General features: G+C 38.1%; 4 protein-coding genes across 12 annotated transcripts; 3 read left to right on the plus strand and 1 right to left on the minus strand.

Moving 5' to 3' along the window:
* Nucleotides 1-474: 474 nt before the first annotated feature.
* On the plus strand, nt 475-4,563 carry LOC111787678 (uncharacterized). 3 transcript variants are annotated; one of them, XM_023667698.2, is made up of 10 exons: nt 475-883; nt 1,844-1,929; nt 2,087-2,153; nt 2,459-2,601; nt 2,721-2,769; nt 2,848-2,985; nt 3,055-3,135; nt 3,258-3,434; nt 4,126-4,212; nt 4,283-4,550. In XM_023667698.2, the coding sequence occupies exons 1-10, from the start codon at nt 641-643 to the stop codon at nt 4,346-4,348; spliced, it is 1,137 nt and encodes a 378-aa protein (XP_023523466.1). In that variant the 5' UTR covers nt 475-640; the 3' UTR covers nt 4,349-4,550. The 3 variants fall into 3 exon arrangements, 2 of the variants coding, with proteins under 2 accessions (XP_023523466.1, XP_086977067.1); XR_015415441.1 differs by lacking the exon at nt 4,283-4,550 and having other exon boundaries at nt 3,258-3,575; nt 4,126-4,208; XM_087120941.1 differs by lacking the exon at nt 1,844-1,929 and having other exon boundaries at nt 685-883; nt 4,283-4,563.
* A 1,587-nt stretch (nt 4,564-6,150) lies between these two features.
* On the plus strand, nt 6,151-10,795 carry PBCP (Protein phosphatase 2C family protein). 3 transcript variants are annotated; one of them, XM_023667382.2, is made up of 12 exons: nt 6,151-6,385; nt 6,783-6,834; nt 6,933-7,012; nt 7,143-7,227; nt 7,552-7,622; nt 7,761-7,840; nt 7,931-8,028; nt 8,607-8,730; nt 8,821-8,903; nt 9,010-9,058; nt 9,141-9,210; nt 10,436-10,795. In XM_023667382.2, the coding sequence occupies exons 1-11, from the start codon at nt 6,243-6,245 to the stop codon at nt 9,191-9,193; spliced, it is 918 nt and encodes a 305-aa protein (XP_023523150.1). In that variant the 5' UTR covers nt 6,151-6,242; the 3' UTR covers nt 9,194-9,210; nt 10,436-10,795. The 3 variants fall into 3 exon arrangements, with proteins under 3 accessions (XP_023523150.1, XP_023523151.1, XP_023523149.1); XM_023667383.2 differs by having other exon boundaries at nt 10,523-10,791; XM_023667381.2 differs by lacking the exon at nt 10,436-10,795 and having other exon boundaries at nt 9,141-9,350.
* An 812-nt stretch (nt 10,796-11,607) lies between these two features.
* Nucleotides 11,608-15,017, plus strand: LOC111787461 (protein FLC EXPRESSOR-like). The gene is made up of 4 exons (XM_087121175.1): nt 11,608-12,415; nt 13,436-13,599; nt 13,674-13,759; nt 14,493-15,017. Exons 1-4 carry the CDS (start codon nt 11,856-11,858, stop codon nt 14,595-14,597), a joined length of 915 nt encoding a protein of 304 aa, XP_086977301.1. The 5' UTR covers nt 11,608-11,855; the 3' UTR covers nt 14,598-15,017.
* A 504-nt stretch (nt 15,018-15,521) lies between these two features.
* Nucleotides 15,522-20,532, minus strand: LOC111787083 (transcription initiation factor TFIID subunit 15b). Of its 5 annotated transcripts, none has more exons than XR_015419789.1 (8): nt 20,219-20,532; nt 19,743-19,863; nt 18,799-19,549; nt 18,335-18,485; nt 18,142-18,220; nt 16,895-17,110; nt 16,729-16,765; nt 15,522-15,908 (listed from the first exon to the last, which is right to left on the minus strand). XR_015419789.1 is itself a non-coding variant. In XM_087121176.1 (6 exons), exons 1-6 carry the CDS (start codon nt 20,445-20,447, stop codon nt 16,990-16,992), a joined length of 1,452 nt encoding a protein of 483 aa, XP_086977302.1. In that variant the 5' UTR covers nt 20,448-20,532; the 3' UTR covers nt 15,522-16,989. The 5 variants fall into 5 exon arrangements, 1 of the variants encoding a protein (XP_086977302.1); XR_015419787.1 differs by having other exon boundaries at nt 16,709-16,765; XR_015419786.1 differs by having other exon boundaries at nt 15,522-16,765.
* Nucleotides 20,533-20,753: the final 221 nt, after the last annotated feature.

Here is a 20,753-nt window from a genome sequence, read left to right on the forward strand (position 1 = left end):
TTATAATACATTAATGGTAATTAATTGATTGATTAACATCTTAAATCAATTAAATATTAATACATTAAACAAACTTAATTATAATTATTGCATAATTAATTCATTTTAATTAGTTAAATTAACTTGCTATAAATATTTAGTTCTCCTATTCAATCGACGTTACATCTCACAAATATCAGGTCCTCGTTAATACACCAGGTGTCCGACACTTATTTCATTTACGAAGATTGTGACCAAATTCTATTTGTATTTTTAAAAATTATATTATATTTTTATTTATAAAATATTTTTATATTTTTTTAGGCAAAATAGAAATTATTTATTAAAAATGAATAATAGAAATATGTGTTTATAAAAAATTTATCGAATAATAATAATTAGACTAAATTAATAAAAAATACTCTTTAATATTACACTTTATCTTCAAATATTTTAAAAAATAAAAAATAATAATTTAATTAAAAAAAAAACTAAATAGTTGCCTGGGGGTTGGTTCCATCTTCCATCGTCTCTGCCATCGGAGAAGTCTGCTAAACGCATGGAGATTTGAGGGAGCTATAAAAAACCTCCGTTTATTCGACAATGGCGTCTGCTCGGCTTTCTTATCCTCCGATCTCCCGCTTCCATTTTCATTGCCGTGATGACCTATTCTCTCGCTCTCCCCTCCACAATTTCTCTGAAGAAGTTGCCTCCCAATGCTTCCTCCTCTTTCAGGGCCTCCGCCTCCTTCATGGGCTTCAGAAATGGATTCCGAAGCTCTACTGGTGCAAACTTCTTGATACCTAGGGTTTTTATGAGCGATTCTGTTCGATCGCAGACGGTGAATGATGATTCATTGTTCTTGGATTATAAGCCCACTTTTGCTTTTCTGTTCCCTGGTCAGGTCAGTTTCTTCTTCTTTTTTTTGTATGTGTGTGTGTTTGGTATTGCTTACTTGATGCACTAGAAATGGTTTTTGAGAAGAATTAGACGTCCTCATGTTGAAATTGAGATCTAAATTTCTGATGAAATTGATGCATTTTAATAAGCATGTTCGTCCTCAATTTTTAGAAATGACGTATCACTGTGTTCCTATCATGTCGTATCCATGTCTCGCATTGTATTGTGAGATCCCACTTCGGTTGAAGAGGGGAACAAAACATTTATTGTAAGTGTGTGGAAGTCCATCCCTACCAGTTGCATTTTAGAACCACGGCCAAACGCAGACAATATCTGTTAGCAATGGGCTTGGATTGTTACAAATGGTATTAGAGTCAAACACTAGGTAGAGTACTGACAAGGATGTTGGGCCCCTAAGGGAATGAATTGTGAGATCTCGATGGTTGGTGTGCTAGCGAGGATGCTGACCCCAAAAAGGATGGATTGTGTGAGATCCTGATATCCCTCAAAGGGATGAATTGTGAGATCTCACATCGGTTGAAGAGGGGAACGAAGCTTATAAGAGTGTGCAACGGGTCAAAGCGGACAATAGGTGTATTGTACAAATAAAAGCAAATCACAAGAGAATAAGTATTCTCTACCTTTTATGACAACTCTACTGAGTTGATTAAGGAGTAGAAGAAGCAGTCTATTGTAGAGACGTCCACAACGTGGGCCGGGGATGGGTGAGCGGGATGAGAATTTGACAGGGTTGGAGACGAGGACCGCGAATATAATCTCAGTCTCCGGTCTCATTTAGTTAATGGAGAAAAATCTCTCCATATTACCTTTCCCATTCTTAGATTTTCCATCCCGTTTCGAGTAGGTCATCCCAGGTTAAGGACTATAGTTATGCTTTCCTTTTCTTTTTCTCTTAAGAACAAAACTTCGAATGTTTTTCCTTTCTTCACTCTCGAGTACTCAGGGTGCACAAGCTGTGGGAATGGGAAAGGAATCTCAAAGCGTTCCTGCTGCAGCTGACTTGTTCAAGACAGCTAATGATATTTTAGGGTACGTCCCCAATTAATTATTCCTCCATCTTGGATTAGTCCTTGCATTGACTTTAGTTCAAGGTCAACCATACTTAGAGAGTTGACCCTCCCCTTAGACTAACAGTCAATGGAGGGATTGCCCATGAGATGTAATGTTGTTTCATCTTTGTTTGCAGGTTTGATCTTCTTGATGTCTGCACTAATGGGCCAAAGGAAAAACTAGATTCAGCTATTATAAGTCAGGTACTTTATCTTGATCCATTCAATCTTCTCTTGTCAAAAGGCCCGTTTTCGAGAAGTTTAACCTTTTGCAAAGGGTGCATACGGGTTGGGTTGGTTAGGTTAGTGAACCGAACAACCTAAATAGAGTTCACAACCCAACCGAACTTTTATGATTTGAATTGAGTAGTCTGGATTGGTCGGATGATCAGGTCATATGAACACCTCTACCTTTTCCTTTTATCTTCGAGGAAATCTTATTAGTGTCTTCACCCTTATGAACTAGTGGTAGTTAATTATTGAGACCATTCATATATGTGCAACTGCAGCCAGCAATCTACGTCACAAGTCTAGCTGCAGTTGAGCTACTTCGTGCTCGTGATGGAGGCCAACAAATAATTGACTCTGTTGATGTCACTTGTGGTCTAAGCTTGGGCGAGTACGCCGCATTAACATTTGCAGGGGCTTTCAGGTGTATAATCAGTCCAGTAAATAGCATCAAATGAGCTTATCTTAGATCTTTATATGTAGACTCTGGTGATTCTGTTTCCACACTGACATGATTGCCAATGGGTTTGGTTCCATTTTTAGCTTTGAGGATGGACTCAGGCTGGTCAAGTTAAGGGGGGAGGCAATGCAGGTAACGATAACGAGTTCGTTAACGGGACGTTCCGATTTCAGCTACTGAAACCAAACCAGCCACCATAACTTCCTTCAGGCAGCTGCTGATAGTGCACAATGTGGCATGGTGAGTATCATAGGATTGGACGCAGACAAGGTTCAGCAACTCTGTGATTCAGCTAACCAAGAAGTCGATGAAGCCGGCAGAGTTCAGATAGCCAATTTCCTCTGTCCTGTAAGGCTCTTCTAAGCTGTTTGTTTCAAGTTTCATCAGCTTAGTTAATACTGTCTCCTATGATCACAGGGACATTATGTTGTATCAGGAGGTCTAAAAGGAGTAGAAGTCGTTGAAGCTAAGGCAAAGTCATTCAAAGCTCGAAAGACGGTATTGATCCATTTAAACGGAGATTTTCCATCCCATTCGGGATAATGGAACTTGAATTTTGAAGTCAAGTACTTCAGCTCTGTTAGAACTAACATGGCAATGGCTGCATAACACCATGGTAGGTTCGGCTAGCTGTGGCGGGGGCGCCCCATACTAGCTTCATGGAACCTGCTGTTTCGAGATTAGAAGCTGCACTTGCTGCTACTGATATCAGAACGCCCAGAATACCAATAATCTCCAATGTTGATGCACAGCCCCACGCAGATCCTGACACAATGAAGAAACTATTGGCACGCCATGTAATTAGCTCAACTTTCTAAACCAAGACTAATGACATCTTTGTGAGATCCCACATCGGTTAGGGAGGAGAACGAAATATTCTTTGTAAGGGTGTGAAAGCCTCGAAAGGGAAACTCCAAAGAAGACAATATCTGCTAGCGGTGAGCTTGAGCTGTTACAATTGGTATTAGAGCCAGACACTGGACGATGTGCTAGTGAGGAGGCTGGAAGGGGGGTGGACACTAGGCGGTGTGCATCTAGGACGCTGGGTCCTGAAGGCGGGTGGATTGGGTGGTCCCCATCAATTGGAGAAGGGAACGAGTGCCAGTGAGGACACTAGGCCTCAAAGAAAGGTGGATTGTGAGATCCTACACTGGTTGGAGAGAAGAACGAAATATTCTTTATAAGGGTGTGGAAAACTTTGAGGGGAAGCCCGAAAGGGGAAACTCAAAGAGGACAGTATCTGCTAGCGGTGAGCTAGGGCTGTTACATCCTTCATAATCCTTCGTAATTAGCTCAACGTTCTCTATCCCTGGCCCCGTTTAGCTTACGGGAAAAATCTTTCCCCACTTCCTTTCCCATTTATCATTTTTAGGTCTATCAACGATATAAGTTTATGGTGGATAAACATAAAAACAAATAGCAAAGATTAAATACCAATATTTTACGTATACTTTGAGGGTTAAGGTTTAAATTCTCGTAACTCTTCAGGTGACTTGTCCTGTTCAGTGGGAAACAACACTGAAAACTCTTCTCAACAAGGGGCTGAAAAAGAGCTATGAATTGGGTCCTGGAAAGGTATGAAACTCTACGCCAATTCTAAGCCTACCTTTGTGATCTTATTTGGGAAAATGTATTTTGTGAACAGATTATAGCTGGGATTGTGAAGAGAATGGATAAAAGTGCTGATATTGAGAATATTGGAGCTTCATGATGATGTCTGCATCAATGCTCTGTGTGTTCAGCTTCTTCTTATGCGTTCAGATGTTGCAATTGTTCTGAACAGTGCATGCGATTAATCTTTATGTATTTGAAGTTTTCTATTAGTAATAATATGCAAAATAAGTTGAAATTATCTATAAGAACTAACCCATGTGTCTTTCATCTAATCGAGAGATCCCAACATCCATCCATTCGGGTTCTATCGAGGCATTGGACTCTCCCTCTCGTGTTCATTCCTAATCATTTATGGAATTCGTTTTAGATAGAGGTAATCAAACCTCTTGACACATGGGTTGTGATATGAACCACAACCAAGGAATTTTCATACCTCAAGGTCCAATTACAAGGATGAGAGCCAAGAAGCTACAACAAACTTTATATAGTTCTATTCAAGCTATGGTGAGCTCATCAAAAGAAATTCTAGAAGAAGTTGGAGACCTCCCTTATATGTCGTGGAAAGTTGAGCTTCAAGAAAAAGATGAATTGTGGAAAGTTGAGCTTCAAGAAAGAGATGAATTAAATGCACAAGATGCATTTAATGAATTCTGCTGAATTTATGAAACTAAAGCACGTTTCATTGATTGCACTATTTAATTATAGTTTAATTGTCATATGTAGGTAGTTTTAAATATAGGATTTAAGGTTATATTATAATTCACCTGTGTTACCATATTCCACCCCCATATTCTACCATTAACTAGTCATTTTAATACGGAGGTTATAAGTATTTCTCATAAGTAATACGGATGTTAGTTTTGTTGAAACTTAGATTTCTATTTTAGCTTGGTTGAAAGCTAAGTTTTTCTTTGCAAATTCTTGTATTTAGAACTTGCATGCTAGAGTCATTCAAGTGGTATTGATCAAACCTCTTGTGGAGTGGTTCGAATCACGAGTTTAGAAACGAGTTTTCTTTACCCTTGATCTTGATCATCAAGGTAATCCGAATCTTACTCCCCTTGTAGTGATTTCTATAACAAGTTGTGACGTGATGTCGGCACACCGTCCGACATTGTCCTTCAAAGACATATTTAAAAGGAAGACGCATGCAATACTTGTCCCGCAACGCTCGCTCACTTAGACCATGGGTCATCGTAGGCCATAGGGTCATCACTCACGCTGTGACACAATGTGCGACAAGGTAGCTTGCTTAGGCCACATGTTTAAGGGGTGATTGAAAACTAACAACATGCCTCCAATATAGTATATTTGGAGGCATTTCCAATCCTTCTGGAGCTCTTGTCATTTTGGCGAGCTGTCATATGACCATGTGGCACGTCCATTTGATATCTGATTGACACAAAATTTGGTAAATTTTTATCTTTCATATAGACGGACTTAACTCCAGAGAGATGCATGTCGAACTCATATTGAAACCCTAACTTCTAAGATTATGGCCCAGGACCCTACCCTATGCTTTTCGAGCTTGTCTTTGACACTCGTGTCATCTCTCTCTCCAACCTTGTGTATGCCTCAGCTTGACTTGAATGCACACTCTTGGTGTGGCCGTATCATGACACTTGTCTATTTTAGCATTCATGTGGTTGGATAGGCGCCACTTGAGAGTTGCCCCTCGTCTATCTTATCATAAGTACCGAGGATGGCTGATTCATCCAGGCATTCGGCGGTAAAGCATCGGATCAGTGTCCGACCAGCCATATTTTGAAAATGGAAAATTAATTTAAATAGATAAAAAAAACTGCACGAGCCGGGAGTCGAAACCGGGTCTCTTGCGAAGCTGAGTTTATTCTATCACTACTAGAGCGCTGGTGCTTACTAAAAACGAAATAAACTCGTATTTGTCTGAACCCAAACAAATATGAATCGAAGCCACAAAATCTGGCTCTCGTTTCTTGAGGGGTGAGAGGCGGGAGAGGTGGAAGCGGGAAATGGCGGCACTCGCCCTCCATGTCTCAGTTCCTCAGTCTCAACCACTCATTCGTTTCCCTTCCTTTTCTCTTTCAAGATTCTCTCAATGTTCGAAGAGAAGGAATTTGCTCTACTGTGCTCCGCCTTATCTCGACAATGTTCGGTATGTTTAATTCTGTGTTCTTATCGAATTTTTCGTTTCACTATTTTTTGAATCATTATCGCTTCAAGTGTCGTATGCGTTGTCATCATCTCTTTTCCGAATTGAAGCTTGAATCCTTTTCTCCCGGAGCACTTTGCTTGTTGAGTGAATTGAGACTTTCGTGTATGGTGTGTTCGTTTTCCTTTGAACTTCTTAATGCATATACGCATACACCAATATTTCGACTCTTTTTGTTGTTCGGATTTTAGGTAATCGCTTTGTTGTCCCACTCCACCTGATGATAACGAATTGCGCTACCATTTGATTTATTACTATGACATAATTTTTTATTTAGGCTTCTTTCTTCAAGTCCCAATGCTAATTTCTGAGCAATTTCTGTTAATCTTCTTTATTTTAGATCAGAGGTATCCTTGTGCGTTGGAACTCATCTCATTCCACACCCTAACAAGGTGAGTGTGGGCTGCAATACTTTTCCAATCGTTAACTTGAGCTAATAAAATGCTCATTCCCTGTTGATAACTTTCTTACTTTTCTCGTGTGCTTGAAGGCACTCACAGGAGGGGAGGATGCTTTCTTTGTCAGTAGCTACGCGGGAGGAGTTATTGCTGTTGCTGATGGTGTCTCTGGGTATGGTATAATTTTCATATATTCTTTTTTCGTGGAGATAAGTGTATTTCCATTAGCATCTTCCTTCATGCTGAAAGGTATTTTCTATATTGTTCGATTATGATTGTTCTTGTATCTTTTTCTTGGCTAGTTGGGCTAAAGAAAATGTGGACCCTGCTTTATTTCCTCGAGAATTTTTGGCTAATGCTTCAGATTTGGTGGGGAATGACGATGAGGTTGTATCATCTAAAAACTTAACTGCTTGTATGGTTTATGAATTCTTAAGAAGTTGGACCATTGAAAGAGTTTGATTACTGAGAATGTTTGCTGAATCCACCACATCTAAATGGTGGTGTGAGTTCTCTTATTTATAATCATTTACAGAATACAGAAATATGGTAAAATACAAATAATATGGAAATAGCGATAAAAGGAAAGAATAATAAATGAATACAAATAAAAGGAAATAGCCATTGTAGTTTTTTGTTGTTGGAATATGTGGTGTTTCTTTCCATCTCATTTTCCAGTAATTGACTAGTCTATGATGTGCTAATTAGCAGGTTAATAACGACCCCCAGATTCTTTTGAGGAAGGCACATGCTTCTACCTCTGCAACTGGTTCAGCTACTGTGTAAATTTTCCAACCCTTCTAAAAGTCTAGATATGTTCCATATTAAATGCGCACCCTGCAACCTTTATGTTTTATGTTCTGGTAAATATTTGAATTAATGGTAGTGTTGTTTACCTTAGATTTCATTGGTATGGGCAGAATTGTTGCAATGATGGAGAGGAATGGCAAGCTGAAAATTGCTAATGTTGGAGATTGTGGATTAAAGGTCATTCGTAAAGGTACCTGTCATGTTTAATATACTTTTCCATCCTTCTTCAACACTTCAGAATCTTCAATTTTTTAGATAAACATAAACACGGTTTCCTTAGGTCAAATTATATTTTCCACGTCCCCACAAGAGCATTACTTTGACTGCCCGTATCAACTGAGCTCAGAACGGGTTGGCCAGACATTCCTCGATGCCAAGGTATGATGATTTTCTGTATCTATATTGATTTATTTGAAGTATAATTGTGAAAATGTTTCAACTTTACTTGGACTGTTTTCTTAAAAAAAAAATCCTGATGATGTTTATCTTTATGATGTTCCTACTTTTACATTTATGTTGCTGTCAACTTCTACATAACTCTGTTGTCCCTACTGCAAAGTTCTCAGGAAACTGATGGAGAAATGATAAAATAGTAATGAAGTTACTATTCAAAAGGAGTGATTCTTATCTTTACATAGTATATTCTAGTGAGAAGGTTTGAACTTGATAACTGAAATGGAGAAGACAAGTTGTTTTTATTTCTGTGATCATCTTATGTATACGACCAATGATATCTTATGTATATGACCAATGATCTCCCCCAGATGTTGGACTATGTATTTCAAAATTTATATGAAAAAATAATAAATTAGAGATTATGCCATGAGATTTCGGTGTTATATGGTTCTCTTTTAGACCTGGTTATTTGGTTACTTTACCACTTCCTTTGACCAATACCTGCCTTGTTCGATGGTCATAAAAATCAACAGATATATCATGTTTTGATATTGTAACAGGTTAGCAACGTGGAGCTAATGGAGGGAGATATTTTAGTAATGGGATCCGATGGACTATTCGATAATGTTTTTGACCATGAGATTGTTGCAACCGCAACCAAATACGTTGATGTTGGTGAGGCTGGTATGTGGTATCTGGTTTACTATCTGCTGTCAGGTTGATCTCAATCATTCAATCGGCCTGACCATTATTGATTTATCTTTTGAATGCTAGCTAAGGCGTTAGCAAACCTTGCAAGTAGTCATTCAGCGGATAAAACCTTTGAATCACCATATTCATTGGAGGCCAGATCGAAGGTAAAACCCTTTCCCAGCTAATACTTCTTATGTGTTGGTTTTCACTTTCTGTATTGACTTCCTTATCATGGATGTCTTTTGTTTCTTTCACATTGAATCCTCACAGGGTTATGATGTTCCTTTCTGGAAAAAAATACTCGGAATGAAGCTTACAGGTAAAGAATTTACTCGTATAATGTAAGCTAACTTCCCATTATATTTTCATTGGTAGGTAACTTACTCTTTCCCTCTGAACAGGGGGAAAACTTGATGATATCACTGTGGTCGTAGGTCAGGTCGTGAGCTCATGATCTCATCATTTTCTCAAGTAAGGTTACAATGAACATGAAACACAGTATATAATCTGCTTCCATAACTTATTCTTGTAAACCAATAACTTATTCCATAGCATAATTCTTACACCAAACCTTTCTCATATTAATAAATTATACCTACATTATTTTATAAGATGGTGCTACCCTTGACAGTGAAGAGCAAAGCCACTCGGTTCAATACATTATCATACAATCAGAACACTATGGGTCGAGATCTTTGGGTTGAGAATCTCAAGTATTAGACTGAATAGAGTAGATGAAATCCATCCTATTTGTTGTCTCCTTGTGAAATACTCCTTAAATTCATCCAGGTTTCTTTTAGCTTTTTGGCTCTATCCTTCATTTGTGTTACCTCGGAGCTGCTAAGATCGATGAACCTTTGGACAATCTCTGATATTTCTTCTTTTACAATTAATTATTAGCTAAAAGTAAAAAACAAGGTGAAAACATTTGCTCTATCCTTCATTATTAGCTACTTGAGGTTCCTTTTCAAGTTCAAAATAGGGTATTGCAGGACCAATCGTGTAGATGGGAATGGGATTTCCATTTTCAAAGTTTTCCTCATTTGGGGTTCAAGTTCACAAAAAAAAGTGAATTGGGTATGCAATCGAAGATAATCTCCATGACTTTTTTATCGTTCCCTTCAAACACTTATTTAAGACCTTCTCTGTGCTGAATAAAGTCCTGAAATTTGATCCACTTCATCACCTTGATCTGCATTTACAAGAGCAAACCTCTGTTGTGTTCCAATAATTCTTTTCCTGAATAAATATCTTATCTGTCGTGAATAACACCTCTATAGATCAAATTAGTTTGTCTCAAGGTTCAATTCAAATTCTCCTTGCTCATTTACATTTTGTAGAAGAGAAAAAAGTTACTAGACTACTCACTATAACACGTTTCTTTTTCTTTTGAAATATGAATAAATCCCAAAAATGATTCAGGAAAATACACAATTGTATCCAAAATTTGGGCAACTTTTGGATATTTCCATTTGGATGACTTGTACCTTTCATGATTTAAATTGGTTAGAAGATTTAACTTTTGACTTCCCAATTACCCAATTGTCAAAAAAGAGAATTCATCCGATATTATCAGATTGTTGACCATGATTATGAAATAATAATAAAAAGTGTTCAATGTTTATAAGGCATATTTGACTATCTTTGTCATGTTGGCTTTCAAATATATGAGACTAAGAAATGAGTTAGCCAACAGGAAGAAGACAACTATCAAGATAATCCATCTCAGATAATGCTTCATCAATGGTTTTTGTTAAGCGAATAAGTGATACTTGGTATGCAGAGCCATAACAACCACGAGCTTCCAGGGATAACAGAAGAAGAAAACCAGCAATATGAACGTAACCAGTAAAACGAAGGTGAAATTTAACTCGGCCATGGCCATATTTTTTCCAACCATGCGGCGTCATGAGTTACTCATGATTATAATAATCCGCCTTTAAGGAAAACTAAGTCTTTCTATACCTTTTTTTTTACTTTTTTTTACTTTTTTTTTTTGTGGCTTTGTTATATCTTAAGTGGGGTCTTTTCATCTTTAACCAAGCTTCCTATCAATTTTGTGTCTTTACTTGACCATACACATTACTTGTGTGTGTATTGATTACTTGTGTGTGTATTGAGCCAAGTCCTAAGACTCAATTTTGTGTCTATGTTGACTTTGTATAATTAGAATCTGACACGTGTCTATTATGCTAACAAGTATTCGATATATATTAAAAAACTGTCCAAGTCTCTAACACATGTCGGAATGTCCAAGTCTCTACCATGGAGATGATAGGCTAGTCAAACTTTCTTTAGTGTTCATGCATCTTTACCAAAGGGATAAAGAAAATCTCGAGTAGTTCACGTAACCTTGCCTTCATTGCAGTTGAAAAAGAGGGCTCACGAAGTTTAACCATTTTGCGTGTGAAACTTGAAGCCATTGTTGATTAAAAGTCTTTTGGTCTAGAAAATCATGGTCTCATATCTCAAAGCTAAACATAAGCAACGTTAAAAGTGAATAAAGTGAATAGCCAAAGATCACAAATCTATAAACCAAACAAAACAACAACAATAATACATAAATAAAAAATTAAGCAAAAGAATTCTCGCCTCAATGTCTCCACCTAGGGTAAAAACTCGAACAAGAAATTCGAAGATTAGAAGCTTCTGATCATTAGTTTTCTCAACGATTTTGCTCAGAATCGATGGAAATTCAAATTTTAGTAATTATTTTAAGCTCGATTCAAGGATGTCTGATGTATAAGAAACGTACTAAACACAAATTTCAAAGTTGAATAAAATTTTGAAGGACAAATTTAAAGATAAAAATGTTAAAATAGAAATTATTTGAAATTTGGGACAAGTATGGACCATTTTGGAAGTGGGTTCAGAAACCCCATACCACGTCCACTAATAAATGGGCTTAAAATCAAAGCCCATTAGTATAGATTCTCGCCGTCGACTGTAAGCCGGCGACCGACGAACGAAACGACGAGCGGAACCCTTCCAAATAAGGAACAGAATCGAAAACCGCCGTCGCCAAGATCCCATCACTTCAATTGTTTTCGCCTCAAATCTCAGCTGCTGTGCAATACAAAGAGTATCGAAAGAGGAGGAAGACGCTATCCAAAGACATGGCCGGAAGAAGCCATCAGCCGAATTCCTTGAAACGACGCGAATTTCCGTTGAGCCGAAGCCCGAGTGATGATCGTCGAGCCCATCAACGTCTTCCTTACTCATCTTCCGTCGGCGGTTCTTCGAGGGCTCATCAGGCAATCCTTCTCGAAGATCGGATATCAGCGCAGCAACGAGAGATTCAAACTCTCCTCTCCGACAACCAACGGCTTGCAGCCACTCACGTGGCGCTCAAGCAAGAGCTAGCAGCGGCTGAGAAAGAGCTTCTGCTCTTATCGGCCACTGCGGCTAAAGTCAAGGCCGAGAGAGACGCAGAGGTGAGGGAGGTTTATGAGAAATCGCTGAAGATGGGCGCTGAGGTTCGTGCCATGGACGCTATGATGGCAGAGCTCGTGCAAGTGCGGGCGGATATACAGAAGCTGAGTACCGTAAAGCAAGAGTTAACGACGGAGTTGCAAGCAATTCGCGACAACCTTTCTAAAACCTCTTCAGATTCACAGCCATTGCCGTCTATTAAAGCTGAAATTGATAGAATGCACCATGAAATTCAAAGAGGAAGGTAAATTTTCATTTCTCCCTTAAGTTCGAACATAAGCCTTTTCATGTTAAAGCATCAATTTATTTTGAGTTGGCTGGTAAGGTTTATCCCTTTAATTGTTCTTCCTGGATTTGATTGTTTTGACACAAAATCTGAATTAGCTTAAATGTTGGGATACTCCATTGGATTTGGTTGTTTTGACACAAAATCTGAATTAGCTTAAATGTTGGGATACTCCATTCTAATTGTTCCCTAGCTGTTTGTTTCTGCCGCAAATAAGATATCAAATGCAAAACCTTAATGCTGTGATGTTAATGCCTTGTCTTTCAGTTTCTTTGAACACTGGTAACTACTCGAACTATTCAAAATATCTGAAGTGCGTTCATTTGCTGCAGCTATCTCTTTGTGGATATTGCTATAGCTGTGAAGAAATGACACCCCTTCATAGTAGTATATGTTTACGTGAAAAGGCTACTTTTGAAAGGCATGGTTCAAGAACAATATATACTAAGACCATCTATCCACAAAAAGAGAGAAAAAAAAACGAGTATGTTTGTTCGAGAAAACAAGCCTAATATCTGTTCACTTGGTGCAAAACTATGTCTTGTCTTAATACTAGAGCCTGTATGATCTTACTTCGTGAACAATTTATCATGTCTAGCATAGTTTGCACAATTCTCTTCTGCACTATTATTGTGTTAAATATCCTTCGTGAAGTTGCTTTAACCATTGGTATCTAGAGAATCACTTTCGTTTTCCTTTTAACAAGAAACCAATGGAATTGGAGATGTTAGTGGAATGAAAATATAAGTAGTTTCTTTTGAGGATCATGGGCATTTTGAAGTTTCATTGTTTTTCTATAGCCAACTCCGATGTTTCTTGTTTTTATGATTGTAGAACAAAACAACCTGATGTAAAGTTAGTGAATTGGTACAATTCTTCTTTTTATGCAGAAGAAATGCAATGTAGTATTCTGTTTGTTTGATGAGCATAATTGAGGTTTGGGATGTGAAACTTGCTATCTGTTGTTGATCTGAACAGGGCTGCTATTGAATACGAGAAACGGACATGCGCTAGTAATCTTGAGCAGAGTGAGGCTATGGAAAAGGGTATGGTTGCGATGTCTCAGGAAGTTGGGAAATTGCAGGCTGAACTGGCCAATGCTGAGAAGAGAGCAAGGGCTGCGGCAGCTGTAACGAGTCCTTGTAAGCCTTCTTTTCATATTATGCATCCTCCTTTTTTTTGTCACTTACTCCCTTTACATTGCATTTTCATACAGTTCCTGGTTATGCTGCAACTTATGGCCATCCTGACATAAGATACAGTGGGAGCTCACATGCCCCTGACCCTTATGGCATGCATCAGGTACTCCTCTATGTCTGTATTAGTTCCATGGCTCAGAAATTCATTGCAGGGCTGGTTCTACCTTGACTCTTGATGAACACCATTAAAATTCATTGGAACATGAAGTCATCTTATAACCTAGGTTATGTTTGGGATGCCAAACGCATTTCAGACTCAATTGTTATGTTTGATAATAATATAGAAGTACTTTTGCAAAGAGTCAAAAACACCTTATAGTGTTCTTTGAAAGGGTACTTATAGAATGCTTTCAGCCTTAGTGTTGGACTAGACAGCACTCAAAAGTACTTTCAAGAGTCAAGGATAGGTCTAAACATCTAATGAATTGGTTAATGAACACTTTATGTTGAAGTGTTTGCAATCAAAACTAAAAGCATTACGAGACATATAAAACCAAATCTATGAACCAAGTAACATGGCTGCTCCTTTTCATTGACCATAAAATTGTTATAAAATTCTGCATAGGTGACTGTGAAGGTGGTTTTATGGGGTTGGAAAACATGCCCTATGCCCCCTTACAACTTAAGCAGGTGGGTTTTGGGTCTATACTATTATGATTTGCCTTCGATTAACAAGTAAATATATGGGATTTTATGGGGTAACATATTCTGGAGATGTCTTAACTGCTGAGCTACACTCAAATTGTCTAGTTATGTCGTACTGATGTCATTAATAAGATTTATGAATGATTTCCAAATTGCGTCTATCCATAATATAGAATGATGGTTTGTTTTAGGTTCAAGGAGGAGTTGGTGTAAATATTGCTTCACAATACGCTCACGCACCACCGACGCATGGACCCCTTTACAGCGTGCAACCAGCACCACCACATATGAAATAAACGGGCAGAGCAATGTATGGACAAATTTTGTGCTCGATGAGGAAGGAATCTCAGTGCCCTAGAGACTCCATAACAGGCGGAAGGCACTGTAAATACTGCCGCAGAAGCTGTTCTTCCATCGGAGAAAGTTCTTTCGTCCAGAGTCGCCGGAGAGGTATGCCACTGTCATGTACATTTTAACTTGTTAGGGGACCCTTAGCAGTTCTGAGAAGTGTTCAATATCTAAATTTTGACATCTCTTTTGATTCACTGATTAAATTTTGTAATATTCTTAAGCTCGTTAGAAGTAGAACCATGTAATGGAAGCATCTTATGATGTTGAACAAAACAAGGTAACTATTTCTTCTCATCCTTTCACATTTCATCAATTATGAAATGGAACTTGATGGGAAGAAATTAATATCCGTCTATTTCTTAGCATCATAATTTCTTTTAATAATTTCTTCAAATGTCGTTTTAAAGAAATTTAATTTCTTCGAATGGTTATCAATTAATGATATTGATAACCATGGCTATAGATCCATTGAACGAGAAACTCAACAAGAAAAGAAACAAAACAAAAGATTGTTTGTTTTTAAATCAGCATCCCTTTTTTTGGTATGCAAATACTTTTGAATCATCTAACTGGGTCTCGATCGGGATCCATATCGATACAGATATCCTAGAGGGGTGAATAAAGTTTAAACGATAAAAGCAATCATCTAATTCTATAAAACTAAATTATCTAACTGTGCCTCACTATGAATCTCAATTATTGGCAAGTTTAAAATAAATACCGAAAATAGTTAATAATTAATAATTAAAATTGGTGTTATCATTAATACATCAATTAATTATTTAAAATTAATTAATATAAGATCAAGGCCAAAATGCCAAACATCATATCGATATACCATTTTAAAAGTTGATTAATGAATCATTAAATAATTTAAACTAAATTGCATTTACAAATATTTTCTAAAATGTTATTTATAATGAGTTACGAAAACATAAAGTACATTTCAATTTTCTTTCGGGCTTTTCTGGTTTCGAGATCAAAATCATATGGTATGGTCGAGAATTAAGGCGAATCAAACACCATTTGACCGTGGGAGAGAGCGTACTATAAAACCGATACATCAGATGAGTTCGGTTTTTTAAGAACAGTACTTTGGTAACCCAACTCAAAGCCACAAACATTTCCCAAACTGATGGATGAAGAAATTAAAATCAGATCTCAAGCATCGGTTTCAAATGTAAATCTTCATTTGTTCTTTCATGACACCAATCAACTGAAGAGCTCAATAGCATTTCTTATGATCGATCGCTCCTCTGCACAACACAATTACAATCGAGATTGTCACACTCATAATCAGGCCGGGGTACTACAACTATGAACCCATTTCAATAACTAGAAACCCAGAAACAATATAGACAAAAATTATATGAACAAAGACACCTAGAAACAACCACTTATCCTTTTTCAAATAACACAATCAGACTCATACGACACAATTCCAAGGTTATTGCTGACAAATATTTCCTGCAGTCACTGAATATGCAGAAGGAAACTAGCAATGGCAGAGCATCACAGTTCATGAGGTTAACTTGCCTTGAGATCTAACACTAAAATGAGTCTTTTTTTAACATTTGGAGCGTCATCACGACGTCTACATACAACAGAAATCGGCAAAAATATGCAACATTGCAAAGGCCTAAAATCCATTTACACCAAGCAATAGACCTCAAGAGTTGAAGTTTTCTATATTGGATATGAGCTATCCTCATCTCTAATTTTCTGAACCCTTGAGCACATGATATATGATAGTCTTTTGAAAAATAGAAGACAAATTTGAAAAATCAGAAGCAGCCTTGAGCACATGCTAGACGAATAAAGGAATAATAAAGATTTTCAAGTAATCCCTAAGAAATAATGAATGAAATTTAGAAGTAAAGAAGAGTGGCAAGTTGATATTTAATAAATAAATAAAATATGAATGCAGAAATGATAATTATAGGTTATAAGATATGCTTTGCATCAGAGCCAACAAGGGATGTCTGAGATCAGGAGGAGCTTATATATTCAGCACCCGTGAAATTGTAAGGATGGTTATGGAAAGAGAAGCACTCACCTGAAAACATCAACACCTACCTTAGCAACAAGCAGTTTGGAGATTATCCGCCTGCCTCTATAAAAAAGACATTCACACAACTAGGTTAATCTCAAGCCTGAGCAAGATTATAACCCCTCCAGGTACCACTATATATATTAAAAAGGAGCAAAGAGGTCTCTTGCCCATAGAAAGTGAACAACCTACCTCTTTGGTCTCCAATTCAAGAATCCAGCCACGGAACAAAATTAAAACACTAAGATCACAATTCCCATTACATAAAATGCTCAATGCCGAATCGCTCAGTAAGGACGAGATCTATTTCCACCATGCTGATGTCTATCAGGTCCTGAGCCTCCGTCCCTATAGCTATCTCTACGTCTATCACCACCACCACCTCCATATCCACCTCTGCCGCCACCACTGCAACATGAAAAGGTGAGTTAGAAGAAAAAGAACAAACTTTTTTTAAAGCATAATGATAAAATAATTTGCACATTCAAACAACTGAAGCATTTAAAAAAAACGAGTCACATTCTACACAAAACAAATTTACCAGACGATTAATTCTAAAATAAATTAAAACAAAAAAAGAATAATAGCCTACATTATGTCTGAAGCTTTGAAGACACCGTGAGAGAGAAATTAATAGCTATTGTTGCATCTTGCAACATAACCCAACAATCATAACAAAAAAGAGGTGCAACCATTCATATCCTACATACTTGGATATTGAATCAATTCAATGGCAGTCCAATATAAGGTCATCAATCATAGGCCGAATAAACCAAGAATTAGTTAAATGTCTTCGTAAGAAACACAAATTGGCACAAAAAGAAGGTAGATAAGTAATCCACCCCCAAACTAAATAAAACAAAAAAACTACCCCAAAAAAAACCTATTGGAATTTATGGAAGAAAAGAAGAATAAAATGATCTTGAGAGACAGTCAAATAATTAATTCTAAACTCAAAAAAGACTAATAGATAACATATTTCTACTAAAATGAGCATGAAAAAACTTAATTAAAAGCACAATTTTCAAAATATCTTAGAATTTCAGAGAAAAAATCAAATCAAAGTATCAATAGTAGCATCATGTATGAGAACTCAAGACCATGGTGATTATTGAGTATTCACACAGAGTTCCTAGATAGCATGGAGTCTGGGAATATCAAACAGTATCTGATATTTTGGCAAAAACTGCAAGTTACCTAACCTGGTTCCTGCAGACAAGAATTTTTTTTTGTGCATGCACGTGTGAGGAGAAAACAAAAGGACCTAAAGGTCTTCTTAGCTTTTATCAACTTGGTAATTACAATAGCCAATTTCTCATGCTCGTTAACTCACAAAAAGCAAGAACTTTGCGAAGTACACATTTCAAGATATATGTATTCCTAAACTCAGGAACGCAGACTTTTCTATTTGTTTTGAAATAAAAATAGCAAGCAAATACCCATGGTTGTATGTAGGCGCCCTCGGTGCAGACTTCTCAGCCATTGCAACATTGATGCTATGACCTCTCAAATCATAATCTGAGAGTAAAAAAACATGACCATACAATAATGATACCGTATATAAGTTTAAACTAAAATTAAAAACAATTGCTATTATTATTATTATTATGAACTAAAGAGCACAGTAATTACTGTTATAGAAACCGCCAGCAGAATGTGCCGCTGAGGGATCTTCATATGATACACATGCATCGCCTTTGTTATTTCCCATCTCATCTGTATATATTTTTATGTTCCAAGGCCACTGATCCTTGTAGCCCCTCTTCTGCTTGATTCTTCCAATCTTCAAATTGGAAATTGAAAGAAGGCTTCAATTAAACAGTTCACTATCGGATGCTAAATGCAAAAGCCAATGCTGAAAAAATTTATTCAGCACTTTAAGAAACGAAACACGGTTTATTGGCAACAAGAATAGAGCTAGCCCATTGCCAAGGAGAATATCAATTCTAGATGCTCCATAGGCAAGGAGAATAAAACTAACACTATAAGAGCTTCCGATATCACAAACAAATGCCTAAAGAGTTAAAAGACATGACTTTTCAATGAGGATAAAACATCAAACGCAACTAAATATAGTTTAACGACAAATTACTTACTTGGCCAATGCCACCAAATAGTTCTCTCAATTCATCAATGGTCACATCTGTTGGCAGATTCGAAACATAGATTCTTGAGTTATCACAAGAATCATCACAAGATTCGTCGCACTGTTTCACCTGTGCTGGCTCTGCTGCTGGTGTACTTCCATAACCACCACCTCTACCACCACCAGCATTATAGCTTCCACCTCCTCTACCACCAGCATTGTAACCACCACCTTTACCACCTGCATTGTAAGCACCATCATATCCAGCTGATGGCCCACCACGACCAGTCGCACTCCGCCCATCACCTAGACCATCACCGCCATAGCCACCAGTGGGACCACCATAAGTTGGAGGGTAGGTAGTTCCACTGTAGCTTGCAGGCGGAGGAACTGCATCCGTACCATAATCTGCACTTCCACCACGATAAGATGGTGGATAAGAGCCACCAACACCACCTGATGGGGGGGCTGATGATGGAGGAACCTGACTGTGCCCGCTATCCTCTCCTCCCTGGTGACCACCATAAGAATTACCACCTCTGTTCCCTCCTTCATAGCGACCACCATCATGATTTCCACTTCTACCACCATGGTAACTTCCGCCTCTGCCATTACGATTACCACCATAACCCCCATCAGCTCCACCTCTATTATATCCTCCTCCACCACCACCACCACCACTTCGGTCACTGGCACCACCAGGTGATGGTGTACCACACTTGTTACACTCCACTCTTCTAGCAAAGTTCACATTTGCACAGCTATTTGGCATTTACAAAACAAAAATATTAGCAACAACAAATAAACTTAATAACAGAACAACTGTGTAGAAGTTCCCCATCATAAATGTCTGAAATTTATGCATTCAAGGATGCTGAATCTCTCGATGAATCTATGAAAATAAAATAAAACAAAACAAAATAACCCAGTAATAGACGACGAAACAAATCATACCCAGGATTAGGGCAGACCCAATCACCATCTCTCCCGCTTCCACCACGACCACCTCCCCCACCACGTCCACCACCTCGCCCTCCACGATCTCCTCCTTGATAGCCACCACCACCGCCGCCTCCTAAATTCGATCAAACCAATAAGCAGATAAAAAGACTGAGGTAAGGAAGAAATTGTCAATCTTTAAGGCGAAAGAAAAAACAATTTGTTATTAGTATCATATTAGATCTCTGATCACTGGAAACTTCCTACCGGAATACAAGCCAAACACCCCACTTAAGAGCACGAAAAACCCAAGATATTGCAATACAGAACAAAACATCGTCGAACCCATAAATTAAAAGAAAAACTTCTCGACTATAATTAAAAATAAAGGATAAATAATTAATTATTTCTTCAAAAGATGTTTCTATTCCCCAAAGATTCTTGTCTCTAAACGACGAAGATAAAATCTAACAAACAAGTGAAGCACGTACCTCGCCCACCGTAGCCTCCGCCACCACCTCGTCCTCCATATCCTCTACCACCACCGCCGCCACCGCCGCCTCCTCGGCCTCCGCCGCCATATCCACCATCGCCGCCCTTTCCACCATATCCGCCACCACCGCCTCCATACCCTCCGCCGCCGTATCCTCCTCCACCGCCCCCAGGGGCTCCGTAAGACGAAGGAGCAGCGTCTCCTCCTTGATCGTACATGCCAGACATTAGATTTTTCTTTTAGGGCTAAGTTGAGAGAGAGAGAGAGAGAGAGAGAGAGAGAGAGAGAGAGAGAGACGTAAGAGAGGAAGATGGAGGATTAGGGTTGAATAAATTTGTGCAGGTGTAGAAACCTCCGCAAGTTGAAGATAAAGTTTCGATTCCATTCACTTGGGCCGGCCTAACATAAAACACTTAGGCCGGCCCAGCTTAAAACAATTGGGCCGGCCCAACTTAACACACTTGGGCCTCTACCGGCCCAATTTAATTTTTTTGAATCTTTACATATTTTTTAAGCCTTAAAATGTTGTAATT

Source organism: Cucurbita pepo, chromosome 2 (genome assembly GCF_057944985.1).
Source record: "Cucurbita pepo subsp. pepo isolate OVF chromosome 2, ASM5794498v1, whole genome shotgun sequence".
In the NCBI taxonomy this organism is placed as follows: Eukaryota; Viridiplantae; Streptophyta; class Magnoliopsida; order Cucurbitales; family Cucurbitaceae; genus Cucurbita; species Cucurbita pepo.

Bases quoted from the DNA above. Each gene is read 5' to 3' on its own strand.
- LOC111787678 (XM_023667698.2), top strand. From the start codon at position 641: ATGACCTATTCTCTCGCTCTCCCCTCCACAATTTCTCTGAAGAAGTTG. The intron at 1,930-2,086 runs GTACGTCCCCAA...CTTTGTTTGCAG, and splicing joins ACAGCTAATGATATTTTAGG to GTTTGATCTTCTTGATGTCT. The intron at 2,154-2,458 runs GTACTTTATCTT...GTGCAACTGCAG, and splicing joins ATTCAGCTATTATAAGTCAG to CCAGCAATCTACGTCACAAG.
- PBCP (XM_023667382.2), top strand. From the start codon at position 6,243: ATGGCGGCACTCGCCCTCCATGTCTCAGTTCCTCAGTCTCAACCACTC. The intron at 8,029-8,606 runs GTATGATGATTT...ATATTGTAACAG, and splicing joins AGACATTCCTCGATGCCAAG to GTTAGCAACGTGGAGCTAAT. The intron at 8,904-9,009 runs GTAAAACCCTTT...GAATCCTCACAG, and splicing joins CATTGGAGGCCAGATCGAAG to GGTTATGATGTTCCTTTCTG.
- LOC111787461 (XM_087121175.1), top strand. From the start codon at position 11,856: ATGGCCGGAAGAAGCCATCAGCCGAATTCCTTGAAACGACGCGAATTT. The intron at 12,416-13,435 runs GTAAATTTTCAT...TGATCTGAACAG, and splicing joins CATGAAATTCAAAGAGGAAG to GGCTGCTATTGAATACGAGA. The intron at 13,600-13,673 runs GTAAGCCTTCTT...ATTTTCATACAG, and splicing joins GGCAGCTGTAACGAGTCCTT to TTCCTGGTTATGCTGCAACT.
- LOC111787083 (XM_087121176.1), bottom strand. From the start codon at position 20,447: ATGTCTGGCATGTACGATCAAGGAGGAGACGCTGCTCCTTCGTCTTAC. The intron at 18,486-18,798 runs GTAAGTAATTTG...TCCAATTTGAAG, and splicing joins TATTTGGTGGCATTGGCCAA to ATTGGAAGAATCAAGCAGAA. The intron at 17,111-18,141 runs GTATTTGCTTGC...TTCATGTTGCAG, and splicing joins GCGCCTACATACAACCATGG to TGGTGGCGGCAGAGGTGGAT.